This window comes from Euphorbia lathyris, chromosome 1 (genome assembly GCF_963576675.1).
Source record: "Euphorbia lathyris chromosome 1, ddEupLath1.1, whole genome shotgun sequence".
In the NCBI taxonomy this organism is placed as follows: Eukaryota; Viridiplantae; Streptophyta; class Magnoliopsida; order Malpighiales; family Euphorbiaceae; genus Euphorbia; species Euphorbia lathyris.
The window spans coordinates 103094539-103113222 of NC_088910.1; the positions used below are offsets into that span (position 1 = coordinate 103094539).

The 18684-nt window shown below is 34.9% G+C and overlaps 2 protein-coding genes across 3 annotated transcripts; both read right to left on the reverse strand.

Annotated features, from left to right (window-relative positions):
• Nucleotides 1–1583: 1583 nt before the first annotated feature.
• LOC136209458 (uncharacterized) lies at nucleotides 1584–7439 on the reverse strand. Of its 2 annotated transcripts, none has more exons than XM_066000932.1 (15): nucleotides 6912–7439; nucleotides 6761–6822; nucleotides 5464–6264; nucleotides 5244–5310; nucleotides 5082–5144; nucleotides 4631–4694; nucleotides 4444–4537; nucleotides 4287–4370; nucleotides 4113–4202; nucleotides 3976–4003; nucleotides 3274–3801; nucleotides 3137–3195; nucleotides 2476–2585; nucleotides 2306–2393; nucleotides 1584–2227 (listed from the first exon to the last, which is right to left on the reverse strand). In XM_066000932.1, the coding sequence occupies exons 1-15, from the start codon at nucleotides 7360–7362 to the stop codon at nucleotides 1943–1945; spliced, it is 2874 nt and encodes a 957-aa protein (XP_065857004.1). In that variant the 5' UTR covers nucleotides 7363–7439; the 3' UTR covers nucleotides 1584–1942. The 2 variants fall into 2 exon arrangements, with proteins under 2 accessions (XP_065857004.1, XP_065856999.1); XM_066000927.1 differs by having other exon boundaries at nucleotides 6761–6828.
• Nucleotides 7440–12642: 5203 nt separating this feature from the next.
• Nucleotides 12643–17085, reverse strand: LOC136209471 (vesicle-associated protein 2-1). The gene is made up of 7 exons (XM_066000946.1): nucleotides 16427–17085; nucleotides 15104–15174; nucleotides 14940–15021; nucleotides 14514–14629; nucleotides 14287–14418; nucleotides 13867–13935; nucleotides 12643–13124 (listed from the first exon to the last, which is right to left on the reverse strand). Exons 1-7 carry the CDS (start codon nucleotides 16485–16487, stop codon nucleotides 12984–12986), a joined length of 672 nt encoding a protein of 223 aa, XP_065857018.1. The 5' UTR covers nucleotides 16488–17085; the 3' UTR covers nucleotides 12643–12983.
• Between the last annotated feature and the right edge of the window lie 1599 nt (nucleotides 17086–18684).

An 18684-nucleotide genomic window follows, 5' to 3' on the forward strand; every position in this document is an offset into this window, starting at 1 on the left:
CATTCTCTTAAAATCATCAAAATGGTCCCTAACCTTTTCAAAAACCAACAATCAAACCCAAACTAATTGAGACTTCGGTGATGGTTTTGCAATGGCATCCTAATGCCTGACCTGCAGGAAATTTCTTCTTACATATCTCACAATTGAATTCATTTTTTTGTTTCTTGATAAACTCATAGACGATGAAGTAATTGACTTGAAAGCATTGAACTGTTATGTTGCAGTGAAAGAGAAATGAAGGACTATGCATACAAAATTAAAATCATTAACAAAATTAAGGCATAGAAATATTATGAAACTGATAGGTTGGTGCCATGAAAAGAAAAAAATAACTTTTACTTGTTTATGAACAAGGAAAACCAGAAGACAAGGAAAATGAGAACAAATCTCTATGCTTAGGCAACAATTTGATATGATTCACAAAACAAACTCCAAGAGAAATTTTCATCTCAAACTGCTTGAACCAATTTTCATCATTGACCGCATAAAGAGTTCGACCTTGCTATTCATTCTCTGATTACTCTCCATAACGTCCAGTCTTCTGTTTTCCTTTAGTGTGGGTTAGCTTGTTGATTTTTGCAGAGATTAGAGATCCCTTTGCTGATTTGAGGAGAATAGGGGTTAATGGATTTTGAGTTTATAGTTTAGGGCCCAAATAACCTTTATGCTTAAAAAAAAAAAAAAAAAACCAAACATTATAATCAAACTTGTTCATAAAACTATAACCCAATCAGCTCACGAGCTTTCGATTCAAATTTCACTATGCTCACTGTCACGGCCCGAATTCGTAACGCGCAGACGATGCGGGTGCTTGCTGGTTGTTCTTGAAATGCAGGATGCGGGATTAGCGATAAGGTTGAGTACGTGCCATTTAGATTGCATCCTCTCCTGAGTTACCGACAGAAGGGTGTACATCTAGGCACTAAACTGGTTCGGGAGCTGATCCCGCTCCCCTGATGAGCCCATGGGAGGGCGAAAACCAGTGAGCACGGAGACGACAAGGATGACCTCAAGGACTTTGGCCCAACTTGAGGTGCCGCACGTGAGTTGCCTCTGCGTGAAAACTCTAACCCCGTGACATCACGCTCAGATCGTTTGTAAATCAAGCTGAAAACAAAGCCGCTCATAAGCGACTCAACTCATTTACAATCCAATTGAATCCTTATTTTTTTCTTTAGGATTAAATCAAATTATAATGTTAACTTTCATTAGAGAAAATTCAGAAGATTTTCAAATATGTGGATTGAACCACATTCAGTTCACGTTGTGTCAGAATTTACTAATCACAGACTAGAACTGATAAGAAAGAGGAAAATGTCAAACACAAGTTATCAGTTTTTTCTATAAGCAGATCTTAGTAACCAGTTTGAAGTTGTTCAGGCCAAACTTAAGAAATTAATTAGAAAACCTTTTACACCCAAGTTAACCTTAATCCGTTTATGTTCTAGCAGTAAAAATCAAGGATTGTGCAGTTACTGCTTGCTAGGGAGACGTAAAAGCAGCCACTACTCACTAGAGTGGGAATTGGGAACTTTACGGCATTGCTGACTGGGAAGAAATTTATAAAATTATGGTACAAATTTGTTTTAAAAAAAAAAAAAAAAAGTATTGTACAGCATTAATGGGAAGCAATTTACAAATTTTCTAAAACTTGAACTATAGTTGATTATGGTACAAATTTGCAAAAAGATTATAACCGACTAAATGAAGGCTTAGTTACTCACATTTTTTAGGACAAGGCAAACTTTTACAGTTGCACCTGTTTCTTTCTACCGATACAGATACAAATACAGGGCTCCAGGAAACCTTTCCATGGCATATTTACGACATTAGAACAATGGAATCAAGTATATAGCTACAAATTAAAGGTTAACCTAAAATAAGTTGAAGTTCAGAAGAGTACCATCAATTTATGTGTTCATGTTTGCTGATTAACAGGTATTCAGTTTCCAATGGTTATTCCACGTAATGGAGGATTGGTAGAATTCGAGCTCGACCCCTGCCTGAGGAGCCTCTGCTTTCTTAATCCTTCATGGCATGGAGCAAAGAACTCATGTTTTAATGCATCCTCCGCGCTGATCCTTGATCTTGGGTTCACTGTCAAGCACTTGTCCACAAGATCAATGAGTGAACTTGGTATCAGATCGATGAAATCACGTTTCTTTGAGTTTAATTTGCACCATTCAGATAGATTTATAGATGGCACAAATTCTGTTTTATATAATTCCTGCAGGAAAATGAAGTTCCTAGTTTTATCAAATTCTGATAATTATAGGACAAGATAACAATTATGAAGTATAAATACCAATGGGAATGAGGATTCTCGGTCATGTAGCTTTGAAACTTCCCACAGATCTTCACTGCCCCTTAGCTTTGCGATATCTTTCATATTCCTGATAATAGTAAAAACAGGGTTAGCAACATATAAGTGTGGTTAAACATAATGTGGGCATAAAAATAAATGATATATCTTACTGTTCAGGATCACCGTAAAACGGCGTTCTTCCAATTATCAGGTAAAGTAAGGTGACTCCAGCTGACCAAACATCAACCATGGGTCCTTGATGGGGAGATCTTAACAACACCTGGAGAAAACGCTCAACATGAAGCTCTACTTCCACATGCAAAATTGCTTAAATTCAGGTTAAAAGTAGGTTTAAATGAATTCCATTTTCCATGAGAGGGACAATCAACTGATTATAACCATATGTTTAAAAAAAGTGACTATAACCATAAAGTTCAATAAAACAATACTGCAAAATTTGACAGGGAAATCTGACTAAGAAATAAATAAACAATTTGATGTTTAAGATAAATATCAGAGCTTGACTATCTATCAGAAACTGTAACCTATTCTTTAAAATTTATTACATTCTGTCTATATTTTTATTGAAAACCCTACAAGGAAGTTATCTGATTTAATGATATCAAATCAACAATTTACTAGCACATATCAGCTGTCGTGAAACAACATAACATGGAAAATTCAGCTTTTTGGCAATTATCCTAATAAATCGGTAACCTGTTGGAATTTATAGTTATACAGTTATTGGGAAAAGTTCATAGGTAGCAACTACCATAATCCTCAAATACGGTAACCAACTAATGTATATACAGGCAGTTCACGCATTCTCACCTCTGGAGCCCGGAAGCCTTTAGTTCCAACACATGGACCTTCTTTCTTGTGCACTCCATCTGCTAGAAAAAAAGAAGGATGATGAAAAGACAGTTCTGACAAACCAAATGATCGAGGTAATAATATAAGAAAGCCACCTTTGTTCCTAATTATGGTGGCACCAGGTGTGGCATTTCCAGTAGACTGCAGAGGCATTGGAGTAAGGTAAATATGTCTTTCATCCACTTTTCCCTGAGGTGCAGCAATCCGCTTTCTCATAGAAGCTGGAACACTTGATGCTTCATAATTTGGACTATGCATAGCTTCCTGCAACAAGTTGATAAGTTCTCTCCTTCCATGGCATGGTAAAGGCTCTCTGAGCCTTTCAGCAGAAGGGGTCCTTGTACTTGTGCCATCTTTCACCGAGGTTATGCCAGAGCCATCTGGTCCTTGACTTTTCATGATGTTCCAACCTCTCAATTCATTTTGGGCCTTTGTTCTGCTTACAGCTCTCTTTCCTTGGTTCTTGACTTCTAATGTTGCCTTCGAGCCTTTTATTGCTACTTGATTGATTGCACCAAAGGATTTAGCACTCAGAATCTTTCTACTTTTGGTAGGAGGGGCAGATTTGTAGTTGGAAAGGGTAACATGATTGAAGCTTGCATCATTCCTCGCCTTTGATTTGTCTGCCAAAGTACAGGAGAAAGTTCCATCAAAATTTCTGATAAATATTAGATCATGACCATAAGAACTTCAGCCAGACATTTTGCTCAGGAATTGAACAATTCAAATTCAAATGAAATTCATGAGCCAACATAATGTTAAAATAGCATGTTAAACAGGTAGTAATAGGGACTTACTAATTGTTGCATACTTTTGGTTGAGATCCTAACAGAACAAAAACTTGAGATTAATAACACTCAGTGATAACTAAACATGAGATAAGAGGAGAAAAGTTCAGCGCTCACAGAAGTTTTTTCAGACAAAAATAACTAACCATGGCAAGGTTAAAATCGATTAGATAGCCTTTGCTTCCCTTGCGAGAGAATAGAAAATTTCCAGGTTTTACATCTCTATGGACTATTCCCTGCCAACATGAGAATGAGAATCAAGATTGTTTGTTTCTAAAATAACATGCAAATTAGAATATAATAAATGCAGCAGAAGTTACCTGCTTATGAAGACTAGCAAGGGCTTTGAACATGCAATAACCATACCAACGTAGCTCAAGAATATTTATTTCCTTCTTCAACACCTAAAATGTTTAAGGAATCAAACATCAACCAGTTAACAAAAAATGTTCAGCCATATGAGGATCTGATGAGTACCTCTGGTCTATCATGCTCAACATATTCCAGAACAAAGCAGTCCGAATTGTCATACTTGAGACAGCTCTCATACTTTATTACAAAGTTTTTACCCCTGAATTATAAAGTTAAATTGCATTTTAAACATTTTTATTTCAAAATTAAGGCCAATATCTTAAAGGTGACTTAATCTTTCTTAATATCTCACCCAAACCGCTCTAGCATCCTTAGCTCATTGATAACATGGTGCCTATGAGCATTTGCATGAGGACCTGTGGAACATTAACAATTTTATTTCAAGGAAGATAATGCAGACAAACAAAAGGAAAAGAATAGCTTTAAACTGCACTTCATCTCACAAGCATCAATTTCTCATACAGTATCTTTTTCATGTGAAAACTGAAATTTTCGGTAATGGTGAGCAGAACCTAGAAAAGGTTTTAGCATTTGATGTCTCGTATTCTTTTATACAGAGCTGTAAAGGGAAGGATATTTCAGTGCGCTCTTATAGAACATTGATGAAGAATAATGAAAACTATAACCTTAACGTGTATATGTTTGCTGAAAACCTGACAACTTAATTATGCTGATGATATAAATGGTGACATAAACTGAAGATAAAGTAGCATGAAAAAAAAAAAACTACTTATTGCACATACATTTAATGGCAACTGTTGCCCCATCAACTTTCCTCCGTGCCCTATAAACAGTGCCATAACCACCTGCCAGTGTGGGTTAACTGTCAATGAATCTGCATAACATAAATTGGTGGGAAGTGGGAATAACGTAATAAAGAATGCCAAAAGTAAAAGCTTTCATACCCGATCCTTCTTCCTCTTCTACAATATAAGACTCAAAGTGTGGAAGGTCCTTGGTTTCCACTTGATCCTACAAAGCAGTGATCATCCAAATTGGATCGCATTCAGTGGAAATGAATTAATAAGATCACTTGTCAAAATTAGTGAACAAGCTCTACTTGTAAAGAGAGATATAAAGTGAACAAGAAGATAAGTGAGCAGAAATAGGGAGGGTGAAGCTTACAATGGGAGAAACAGGAGCGAGATCTTTTAGGCCTTTTTTAAGTTGCACGTTATCATGCTTCTGCTTTGGCATTTCTGTTATACCATCTGTTATAATGTTTCTTTTCACCTGCCGGTTTTCTTTTAGAGTGCTTACTGCCTTACTTCCCTCTAAAGATTGATGAGCAGCTTCCTTTTTTGGACTCGTTGCATCCTCAAAAGTGAGCTTCAACTTGGCAGAGGGTCTCAACAAATGCGTCTGAGTTGCAGAAAGCCCAATTGTTGGAGAGATTGCCTGGTTCTTTGCATGATTAGTTTCTTGCTCTTCGTCTAAAGGTGTCAACTCATTCATCGTTTTAAAGTCACATTCTCTTTGCATACTTGAAAAAGTAAAATTAATTGGCTGTAAACTGTAGTTGTCTGCTTGTTTCAAAGTTTTAGTACCAATGGACAGCTCCTCTTCCATGCTTTTGATTCCAACTGTTTGCATAGAACAATCAGCTTCAGCAATACAAGTTTCATTAGCACTTGCACACAACGCTGTTAATGTATTGATCTGTTTGAAATCTTCCTTGCATAAAGCAGCACCAAGAACTTTTCTGCTCTTAAGATCTTCCTGGTCTACTTTAGCTTCTTGACTCACATCTTCCTTATCCAATATTATCATTGGAAGAGCAGATTCTTCACCAAGCTCAGAAACAATCATTCTATTTTGATCTGTACATTCCACAATCATACTTTTGTTTACTTCATCTTCTAATTTTGTTCCACTATCTGGTTTGTAAATCAACTCATTAGCTGCGGCTTCGATAAACAGGTTAGGCTGTAGAATCAAGTTAATTAGGTTAGTGCACTTGGCATTTATATTCCTGCTGATACTTTCAGTAAGATGAATTCGCGCCTGCATATATACCTCTTCAATTTAACAATTAGGGATGTTATTTGCAACTAATTCATATTACAGGAACTACATAAGTGTGTAGCGTGTACCTCCATAACGCTAATGTCTCACACACACACACACACACACATATATATATATATATATATATATATATATATATATATATATATGTTTGAAAATTTACCGCTTTGAAAAACTTTAAAGTACAAATAAGTTCCTAATGCCGTTACATTGTAAGCCGTATAGTGACAGTAAAATAGGTCGTTCTAACTTCTAAACCATTTCAAATTTTAAAATTCCTATTCAATCGTTGTCAATGAATGGAAAGCATAGAAATCTTAAATTTGAAAGCTTAAACCTGAAAAATAATCAGCAGGAAGTACAAATCTGAATCAGTTGCAGAATTGAAGAATACCTTGGCACAATCATTTCGAATTCTTTTCGAGGGAGGAGAAACTGATAAATATTTGCTATCCACTGTAACTGCAGCACAAAAGCCATAATTAGGATCACTAACGAAGAAATTAAAAGCTCTCCAATACAAAACTTAAGAACTATTTTCTTACATTCTACATAATCCGTCTGGATTCGCTTCCGCTTCTTCCTGAAGAACATCCTTACAGCATCCTCATATGATATTACTGGCGGCGCCCGTACTGCAGTTCCGATCCGAGTAATAAACGCGTCAATTAAATTGAAGTTGGAGACAAATTGCTGAAAAGCAAAAAAGCCCCGTGGAGAAATGGTTACGGAATAGCCATTATTGTGGTTGCTAGTTAAGGTTATTGGTGAATTAGGAAAGGAGCAGAGAGATCGGATGAGATCTGGAGTTGCACGGAAGAGAGTGCAGCGAAGAGCAAGCTCGAAAGGCGAAGCTGGATGGCCAAGTGAGATGAGGAGGGATAGGAGATGCCATGCCTTTTGCAACTCCGAGGGCGAATCCAAATCTAACTTCGTGGTGACCGTGGAGAATGAGCGAAGCGTCGCGAGCTGAGTTTCCGATAGCTGAGTTGGCATTGGACGGCGAGAGGGAGAAATAAAGAGGAGTTTAGGGCTTGTAGACGGATGTAGAAGATTTGCAGAGATGGACTGAGGGGAAGAGGCGCGGATACGGGACTCTTTGAGGTTTTGAGATTTAGCACGTGGGAATCTCCCGCCAATTTCACTCTCCAAATTTGGACAGTACACGACGATAATTTAGGTTTTAATTTTTTTTTTAATATACTGGAAAAAATACTTTTCTTCAAATACGAAAAAATTTGCAATTAAGAATTTCGGGACCTAATTGCAAATCGAAATATTGTTTAGATTTTAATTTCAAAATTTGATATTTAATCAAAACTAAAAGATAAAAACCAATTGCATATACATGTATGTATAATTAATATAAAAAATGTTTATTTTAATATTTATTTTTATTTTAATATTATATTTTTTTTGAAAGGGAGTTTATTTATTCAAATAATATCACTAAAGAAAAGGAGGTGGGTATGTATCCATTTCTCGCGATTAGACACAGAACACGCCGTCCGTGCAAGCACGTGAGCAACTTTCGTTGATCGCTTTATGAAACGAACAGAACAACAATCTAATTTCGAAAGTAAAGAGGGGCAATCCTCAATGACTAAATATGAAACAGAACGAGCGTACTGAATAGTACAGACTAGTAGTTGCGAGTCCGATTCCACCTCGACCGCCAACCAGCCTTGGAAGATAACCCATGGTAATGTGTCACGTCAGGCAAGCGTCTCGACTAGAAATGAATTCGTACAGCTCCCAACTCCGCTCACCATGTTACGATGAAGCTAGAAGAATCCCGGGCAACGAAGCCGAAACCAGCAGCTATTGATTCTGAAAAAAAGAGCAGCATCAAAATTGACTTTAACTGACCCCAATGAAGGTTGCACCCACCGAGCAGCCGTATTGCGCGGACAACGTTAATTTATTTGTTTTCTTCCATATCTTTAGATTTCTATTATCATTTTTTATAGTATTATAATATTGGGAAATGATTATAAAATGCTTAGTGTTTTTACTTAATAATCATGTTATTATAAGTCTTTAAATTTTTCCTTAATCAATTTTTTAGTCCTTTTATTTTTTTTAATATGAAAGTACAAAATTATCCTTAATTATGTAAATAAAATAAATTATTTTCTAGTTTTCAAATTTAATCAAAATAGTTTTAATGAAGTTTGTGTAATATATATACACCGAAATTTTTATACTTGTGTATATTAATTATAAAAAAATTACATTTCTTATTCTCTTAAACTAAATCACTTCTATATTTTTATATAGTTCTACTCATATTTTAATAATTTTTACAATGTTTATCATTCATTTTTTAATGGATAAATTCTAGATCATTAAATTAAAATTTATAATTATATGAAAATTAATAATAAAAAAAAGATTAACTAATATTAGAGAGATTATATTATGAAGGCAAGAAAAAATAAAATAGGAAAAATTGGACATTTTATTGTTAAAACATATAGTAAAAGGTAATTTTGGTAATATAAATTTTATTTAGTCCAATTTGTCCATTCACTTATTAAGGACTAAAGAGTTTGATGAAAATAAAAACATACGGACGGTGCGGCAACTCACACTCACGCATGTGTAGGATAGGTTTTTCGTAATTACCAGAACTTCCCTATCGGCTGTTTCGCTTACCCGCTCGGTAACCGAGAGGCCTTTTTTTTGCAGAAAGTAAGGCTATCATCATTGCTATTAAAAAAGCTGTCGAATACAATTGGTTCCCTCTTTGGCTTGAAAGTGATTCTCTTTATGCAGTGGAGCTAATTAGAAAAGGCTCACATCACATTCATTGGGAACTAATTGGAGATTGGTTGTTCTGTCTAAATATTTTTCGAACTAGAGATATCAGAGTCACACATGTTTACCGAGAGGCAAATGCTGTCGCGGACTGTCTCTCCAAATATGCTGTCTCAGCCACTACGGATCATTGGTGGAATTCTTATTCGGGCTTCTGCTCTTTACCAGTTTACTTAGATGCTAATAGAACATAACTGTTTAGGTTTTGTAATCCGACTACGGGCCTAATTTTTTGTATTCTTTATTCTTTTTTCTATTCTAATAAATTATTGGCTTCTTAGTTGCAGGCTCGGTTACTTGGGTGGTGCCAACCTAGTTAGGATCACTCTCCCTCCGACCTTCCCTTGAAACCCGCTTTTACTCAAAAAATGAAAATAAAAACATACAGATCTTTATAATCATTTCTAAAAACACAAAGACTAACTAATGTATTACATAAAAACACATAAATCTTATAATTATTTACTCTGTAATATTTAATCTTGTATATTGAGGTGCAGGTTGCACCAATTAAAATGTAAATAAAATAATCCTAAGGCTTAGATTTACACCTTGTAGATCTAACGGTGACTGACCAGGTGAAAACCACCGATTATCCTAAATCGAGCACAATGATAAAATAAAGGCCTAATACTCCTCCAGCCCCCTTAACTTGTCCAAATTAGTCATTTTACCCTCTCAACTTATCGAATGTCCTATTTACCCCTTTAATTCCATAAAAGTGGTATTTCTCACCCCCTCAACTTATCCATTTATCCCCTCAACTTATAGAATATCATATTTACCCCCTTAACTCCATAAAAGTGGTATTTCTCACCCCCTCAACTTGTCCATTTACCCTCTCCCCAACTCATAGAATGTCCTATTTACCCCCTTAACTCCATAAAAGTAGTATTTCTCACCCCTTACAATCCATTTTTTAAACGTTAAACCTATATTGGTGCTATTTTCATAGAACCTAAATTGATACTTTTCCAAAATCATAGACCTATTTTGGTACATTTTCCCTACATATAATGACTTTAACTTGTTTATATTAATGTTCTTGTTTTTTTATCAAGAAAATAATGTTCTTGTTATTTGTATCTTTTATGCATTCTTTCTCTTTTCAACTTTTTTTGCTACTTAAATTTTGATTATCTAATTATTGTAATACAATATTATTATAATAAACACATGAAGGATCAATATAATTATCAAATTAAAACAAAATAAAAAGTTGATATTAAAAATATATATTTTCAAACTCATTTGAACAAGTGCTATTAACTTTGCACTATAAAGGGGTAAGAAATACCACTTTTATGGAGTTAAATGGATAAATATGATCATAAGGAGTGAGAAATGTCACTTTTATGGAGTTAATGAGGTAAATAGGACATTCGATGAGTTGATGAGAGGTAAAATGACTAATTTGAACAAGTTAAGGGTGGAAAATACCATTTCTATGGAGTTAAGGGGGTAAATAGAACATTCGATGAATTTGAAGGGTAAAATGACCAATTTAAACAAATTAAAAGGGTCGGAAGACTATTAGGCCTAAAATAAAAAAGAAACAATGATTATGGTCTTAGGGGCACGAAAATTGCATGAGAACAATTTGTCTCAGATATAGCTTAGGGCCCAATGTTAGACCCGTTTATAAGCTGGCCAGATCCGAGAAAAATTATAAAATCATATTTATATCAATTATCCAAACTATTTCATATCTATATTATTTATTTATGTTTTTTTCAATACCCTAAACATTTCATCTTCTTACTTCCTTTCTATCGTTTCATCTTCCTTCTCCCTTTATATTGTGCGAATGGAATCCATTTTTTTATTATCATATCTCTTTTTCCTCTCTTTGTCTCTCTGTTTTTGTGTGAATCAAAAGCATAGTTCTTCATCTTTCTGTTTCTTCTTCCTCTCATTGTTTATTTCTTCTTGTACAAATAGAAGGCATCGTTATTCGACGTTCTAATGGTAAAAGGCAAAAAGAAGATAAATATCTACTGTGTTTCTGCATTCATCTTTCTCTTTCCAGAAAATGGCTTCGCAGTGTTTGCTTCACATTTTGCGAAGCATGCAAAGCAAAATCATCATTTGAAGTACTATTTTCTCCAGAAAATGACTTCGCAGACTTTGCAGTTTCGCTTTATGCGAAGAAAAATCATCATTTTCAGGTTGTAATTCTCTTCGCATATTTCGCAGTTTCGCAATATGTGAAGCTAAATCATTCTTTTCAGGTTGTATTTCTCTTCGCAGTTTTGCTTTCTGCGAAGCGTTTCTTTTTATTATTTTCCTAAAATGACTTAATTTTTGCGAAGTTTGAATACAAAGGCATCAAATCCAAGTACTCATTTAGCTTGAATACAAATGCATCATGTCACTCCTCACTTTGATTGATATGATGTGATGAAGAAAGTGAAAACCAAATATTCTAGTTCCTTTTGCTTCTGAACTTCCTCCCAAATGTTCTGGAAGCACTCCATTGCTGAGGTTTAGGGTTCGAATTATTAGTGCAATCTTATTGTAAATTTTGATAATGTTATGTTTTTTTATGTCATTTTGCTAATCATGTTGTTTATTTGTGTATATTTCCATCAAATAACAAAATATATCACTTCACATTTTTCCCAAACTGCGAAGACTGAGCAAAAACAGCGAAGGTAAATACTACTTCAATACATGAATTTGCTTCGCAGTTTGCGTAAACTGTGAAGAAAAACTCATTATGCGAAATAGTAATTCTCTTTGCAAACTTTGCAATTTGAGAAAATACGAAGTAAAATCATATGCGGGAAGTATTATCCTGGGAAAAAACGTACAAAACAATAAAAAAACGGAGTACCAAGTTCGCAAGAAGAAAGATTTTACGTATAAATGAGTCGGTAATTAAAAATATGAGTCAATAATTAAAAATCGGAGTGCCAAGTTCGCAAACTAAGAAAGAAACAAAAAGAGAAACAAAGAGAGAAGGAAGAAAGAGTAAGAAATTTCTAAATTGTTATATATATATATGAAGATCATTTAAAGAAATTCACAAATAAATAGTCCAGATATATAATGACTTGGATAATTTGTCTAAATATGTAAATTGATCTTCCATTTGACCTAGTTATGTAATTTTTCCAATTTATATTAAATCTAACCGGACAAGTTTTCAAACACAACTCATTCAATTAATACATTCATTTAAAAAGTAAATTAAAAATAAAAATTTAGCCCTTATTGATAGATAATCTGTAAATTCCACTGTAAATCTTCATTAGGGTCTATGGTTTGCCCTAACCTTGAGAGTGATGGACCGACCTTTACCTAAACTTTTTTTACCAAAAAAAAAAAAACAACTCATGAAAGGCAGGCTTGGACGGGCCACAGCTTTACTTGTACAATCTACCTATTCATGAATCAGAGAATGGACTTTGATACTTGTAATATACATGTAGTATCTCAACATGGAAAAGCAGCTCCAGGTAAATTATCCTCTATATGATAATGTTGTAAAAATGATTCTAATACATCTTCAAGCACAAAATTCAGCTACCACTATTATATGTTGGCAGGAACAATATTTCAGAAATTGCAACTAAAATAAAATAACAAGTTAACATAATGGAATTAAAATCTTTGCACTAACAGTAACATATAAATGAAATGAAATAAAAATATATTTGCCAAACCAAAAGTTGCAGCAATCAATTCAATGTACAGGAGGAGAGGAGTATAATCCCCGTTTTTCGTCCGACCACAACTTGTACAATAGAAGAACAAACAAGCAAGTTTGTCTCTTGAGTTCCTGTGGTTTTCAATCATTCTGTAATTGGTGCTGGTGACGATAATGAGAAGTTCAAGATGAACCCCACCGTTATACCAATAAGTCCCACAACAAATGCAAAAGTCAGGGAGAATCCTGGATCGCTTTTCCGAAATCTTCGTCTCTTCATCATGTCCTGCGGGAACGAATATTAAGAGACAATTGTTTTGGCTACATTATCTTAGGAAGCACATATCAAGCATGATTCATGAACCTCCTTTCATCTATTTTTCTTCATCACAACATCTGATTCCTTCCTTTTTCTCATCATTTCACTAGTTCTTAAACACTTGATAGTGAGAGACCAAGAGCTTTCTTTGGTTGGGGGACACTGTGGCTTCCATAAAGAATTCAAAATTTTGAAATATATGGTATACAATATACAATAATAGAATTTGGTTGGCCCACACAAACTGAATTTCTTTATTTTTTTCAATTTTGATATAATGTCTTTTGAATTTCCTGTTATTGCCTAAGAGAAGTTTATTAGAATAAGTAGACCATTTCTCGTGATTACAGAGAATTATTATGACCTTTGTCATCATTAAAAAAGAAAAGAAATTGCCTTGTCTATTCAATTAATCAATGAGCCTTTTTCAACATTCTTATTTTGGGCAGACATCATAGTGTTTTATTTTGTCAAATATTGACTTTATGCCCGTCAAATGTTCATATTAGTAATTTGATGCTAGATGACTGTTGAAAAATGGTTCAAATGTGTAATGAAATAAAGAAAATGTGCATAGACTTCCAAAAGTGGTTATTTGAGACTCCAAGGAAGGATGAAGATATTTTTATTTACCTTGGAAATCGATCTAATTTTCAAAGCATTGGCAAGCAAAAAATAAAGCTGGCTGCAATAACGAGAAGGGACTAACCAGATCACGTTGCAATTGTTGTGTTTGTCTCATAGCAGCATCCCTCTCATCCTTCAGGCGCTGTAAAGTCTGTTTGAACATGCAGATGAAATTTTCATGAGAGATACTAAGAAGGAAAATTAGAAATTCAAAGATCTTGCGAAAGAACTTCACAGATAAAACTATCTTGCCGAATGGGCTGATGAACCATATAAATAATGACATCCATTCGTACCCTACATTCTAAAATTCAAAACTTTTACATCTAATGACATGAATATAGGTAAACACTTTCATAGAAAACAAGCCATTTCCGCATCCATTAGAAGATTTGATATGATAGTCTAAGATCCACTTTAAATCGGAACATTTTTATTTTAAACAGGGAATAACTAATGTAAAGCAATAACAGTCCTCTGAATAAAAAGATGACGAACTCACAGAGTTGGTCTCCGGACTCTGAGAAGAATTCTTAAATGCCTCATCTTCTGTGTTTCCTTGAGTTGACGGAGAAAGGTAGGTAACTCTAAGCTTGCACTCCTCTACTACCTTTCCACTACCATCCTTATTAAACTAATACAAAAAACATATATTATTTTCATAATAATGATGCAATTTCTAAAAGATAGTCACACACAGAATTTTCATCTTCAATTTAACATTCTTACAGTATCTGGTGGAAGTTCATCAACATCGGCATGAGGTGGTACTACTGTACTCTGCAAGAGAAACTTGTCTTTGCATTGCATTTCAGGAGGATATTCATTTTGGGCTTGAAGAGTAACTGAAAATGCAAAAGTTAGTTTACAAGATTACAAGATTTCAACTAACAAGTATATTATCAGAGCAGTAAAAGCAGTCTAGTAAATGACTGCAAGAAAGTTGCATATAACGGACACCCTCGACCCGCAACAGATAAAGGACGATTTATTCAATCACATAGTTTGTGCTCCTACAGCTGTTCAAGAAATCACCACACCGAATATAACAGTATCCACTGTATTCAGAACTTCATGCCATGCCATAGTGTATATTCATAATTGAGAGATTAGAAACATTTCTATATAAAATTGTGAAAAATTAGAAAATGGCACCTCTTATGACACACGAGTCCCACGGCTGTATAACACCAGTGTTAGGTCGTACAAAGTACTTCTTCGGTGAAGTGGTTTTAACCTAGAAAAGTGGGATTAAAATAATGACTTAATTGCATACTCATTAAGAAGGAATTTATACATGTTCAGCAACAAAGACATACCTTAAAAGCGACATGATGCTCTGTATTGTTCACAACTTTAAGGTCACAAAAAATTTGCCGATCCAGCTCAACTGTTCATGTGAACAGAAAATGTAAGCCCACATGTAAGCAAAACAGTAAGAAAGCTGTATATCTGATTAACATGAGCTGGGCATACTTTTCAAAAAGCATTTAGGAATACTAACTATAAAGTTCATATTAAGTTAAATTAAAGAGCAGGAGAATTAGCAGTATTTCTAAGACTACTAACTACAAAATCCATATTTGTAGGCAGTGTACATTTAGGTTCATTAAATCCAGAGAGGCAGCGACCAAAAAAATTATGATACACCTTCATTTGTTATGAAAACAGTTCCTCCACCTAAGAGAATAAATCTGGACCAGACAATTTCGGCAATAATAAGCTTTTGGACTGCCAAGACTATTTGACCAGGTCCAGCTTAGATGTGGGTTCATTTATCTGACTTGCACAGTTCCATGATTTATCTCCTCGAAATTCTAAGTTCTTCCCCCCATCATCCCCTGACCATCTCCAGTGTGTTGAGACTTGAGACATAAATCTAATATGTTTAACCATTTATATAAGATAATCTAGCATGTCATAAATCATAGATGGAATCAATGATATAAACAGAAACAAGAATTCAATAAAACTTAGTTTAAACATGCAATCACAAGAATATCATTAACCAACAAATACACCATTCTTAGAAAATATACTCCTTTCTGCTTCAGTTTCTTCCTTGAATTAGCAACCCGACTCAAAATATGCCCCCATTCTAACCAATCATTTTAGAAATGTATTATAGGCAAACAAAAACAACAATGTTATAGAACCACCTCTTGGTGAATAACCTAATTGGTTCCTTCAACATGGCACCAGACCAACTTTACAATTCTGAAAAAAGCCACAATCCTGATATCTAATTTAGCTCTTTGCTGAAAGGGAAGCAATCACTTGGCATCCATGAAACAGTACAAAAGGGATCCACTATCAAGCATATAATGTCTATTAATGCTATGAAAATAAACACTGAATCAAAATATGACACGGACTCCTAAACTTCAGAAAAAATTACAATCCAACAAAAAGCACATGTGTCTACATTCATCCACGTTTTCCTTCCTTCCCGTCTTAACTTCCCTCAAAATAAACATACTAAGGATACTCTAATTCACACAGTTCTCAGTAATTCAAACCCGTGCGGCCACAACCGTAAAAGCTATCATCAATAGCACAAAATCTGAAACGTCTCCAATGCATAAGATCAACTAACAATAAAAATAAGTGAAGGAAGAGCGCGCGCGCGAGAGAGAGCTTACAAACAAACTTGAGTTCATCAGGATGAACGGAGATCAACTGAGCACCACCGCCGGCAGTCATATCGGACCCACCAAACACAGATCAATCTCGAAAATTTTCGCACAGCCTAAAAAATCAATCAACGAAAGAACCTACCAACCCGCCAACCAGGCAAAGAAACCTATAACTCACAGCCACAACCACAACAACAAGAACATAATCCCCAGAAATTTACACAGAATAAAAGCTCCCCGGGAAAAGAATTACTTCCAGAAAGAGAGAAAAGGGGGGAAATGGTAAAAGCAAGAGAAAGATGTAGAGAGACAAATTTAAAGCACCAACGTGTGGCTAAACGAATGTGAAGGATTGAAATTGATTTTAATCATACAATTAAAAAATAAAAAATGGTCTTCGTCCGAAATACTGCACTATATGGCTCGAAATTCTAGGCGCCTATATCGGTATTTCATCGGTGATTTGTGTCTACAGAGCTAAAAGAAATGGATTTCAACAATTCAGATACAGAGAGAAGGAGACGGAGACGGAGAAGGAGGAGGAATGATAGTTATAGTGTTTTGGTGCAGCCGGAAATAGAGAATGGTAGAATCGGAGAAGAGAGGGACGGGAAAGACACGTGTGAAAGAAATAGAGAAATGAAGCCCGGTTCAATTGGGAGGTTTCAGAATTTGGAATTACTACTTACCTCTCTGGAAGTGGGACCTGTATATGGGACACTTTTTGTTTGGTGATTAGCCATTTTCATTTTTCATTACTTTTTTTTTATCTAACAAGTATGGGGAAATTAACTCTTCTTTTAGGGAATTACTTTCTATTTTTCAATAAATTTTGAAATGTATGATTCAAACCTGCAGTTTAATTATTACTCTCATATTTAAATAAATTATATGATTTTCTTCAAATAAATAAATAAATTACATGATACATAATATAAATATGGGTAAATTACAAAAATGGGTCAAATGGGAGACTCATTTACATATTTAACCCATTTATTCAACTTACTACATATCTATACTGATTTTGTGTGACTTTTTCATAATACCCTCAATATTTACGCGTGTTTGTCTCCTCCCGTCTGACTTTGCATATTCGATCTTATGTGAAGCCTGCAAAGCTAATGTTTGGGTTTACTTGATGAATTTAATTAGCATATGCGAAGCCTGCGAAGCTAATGTTTGGTTTAGTTGATGAATTTAATTAGCATATGCGAAGGCTGGATGTGTTTTGAAGCTAATTCGTGAAGTGGTATATAACAAAAAAATGTCAAACCACAACAGATTCCAACATTAAAATCATAACATTATCAAAATTTACAACAAGATTGTCACAATAAACTCCTAACAAATCATTTCATAATACATAGGCTTCTATTTACTACCGATGGATGGATATGTCTCACGGTACAGAACAAGATTGCCACAATAAACTCCTAACAAATCACTTCATTATACATAGGCTCTTATTCACCGGCGATAGATGAATGTCTCACGATACATATGCTCTTATTAACCACCGAGGGATGGATGTGTCCCACGGTGTAGACTCCTATTCACCACTAATGGTTGGAAGTCCATGCCTTTTGGAATGGATGTCTCTTATGGCACCCTAGCATGCCGGCTTTCAGGAATGAATATTATGTATTCAACCGCCTTTAGAAAAATTTAATCGTGTTAATCAGAAAAAAGGAAGATTTGGCTTCGCGAAATGATAATTCGCTAAGTATGCGAACATAAATGTGCAAGGAAGAGGGTGATTTTACTTAGCCAAACAATGATTTCGCGATGTTGCGAAATGATGATTTCGTGGAGTTTGCGAGGAGAAATGTGACGCTCTGACTTCGCGAAACGATGATTTCGCGGAGTCTGCGAGAGAAATTTATCGAATTACCTCACAAACTTCGCGTAATCATCGTTTCACAAAGTGAAATCGATAAATTTCTCCCCACAGACCTCGTGAAAACCGCATATGCTAAGTGGATTTATGGAAAAAACGCAGAAAAAATAGTATATACTTACATTTTTCGACGAAACCAATATGATAAACTGAGAAAAACGATGAAAATAACGTAGAATCACCATTTCTTCGATGGTCACAAGAAGAAAGAAACCAATAAACGAGCATGAAATGGAAGATGAAGAACCATGGCTTCGTTTTCTAGGATTAGGAAGTTGCAGAATCAAGAGATGAAGAGAGGAAGAAGAGAAATACATTGTGATTTGGAGAAATGGTGCAGATTTCGTGCAATTTAAAGGAAGAT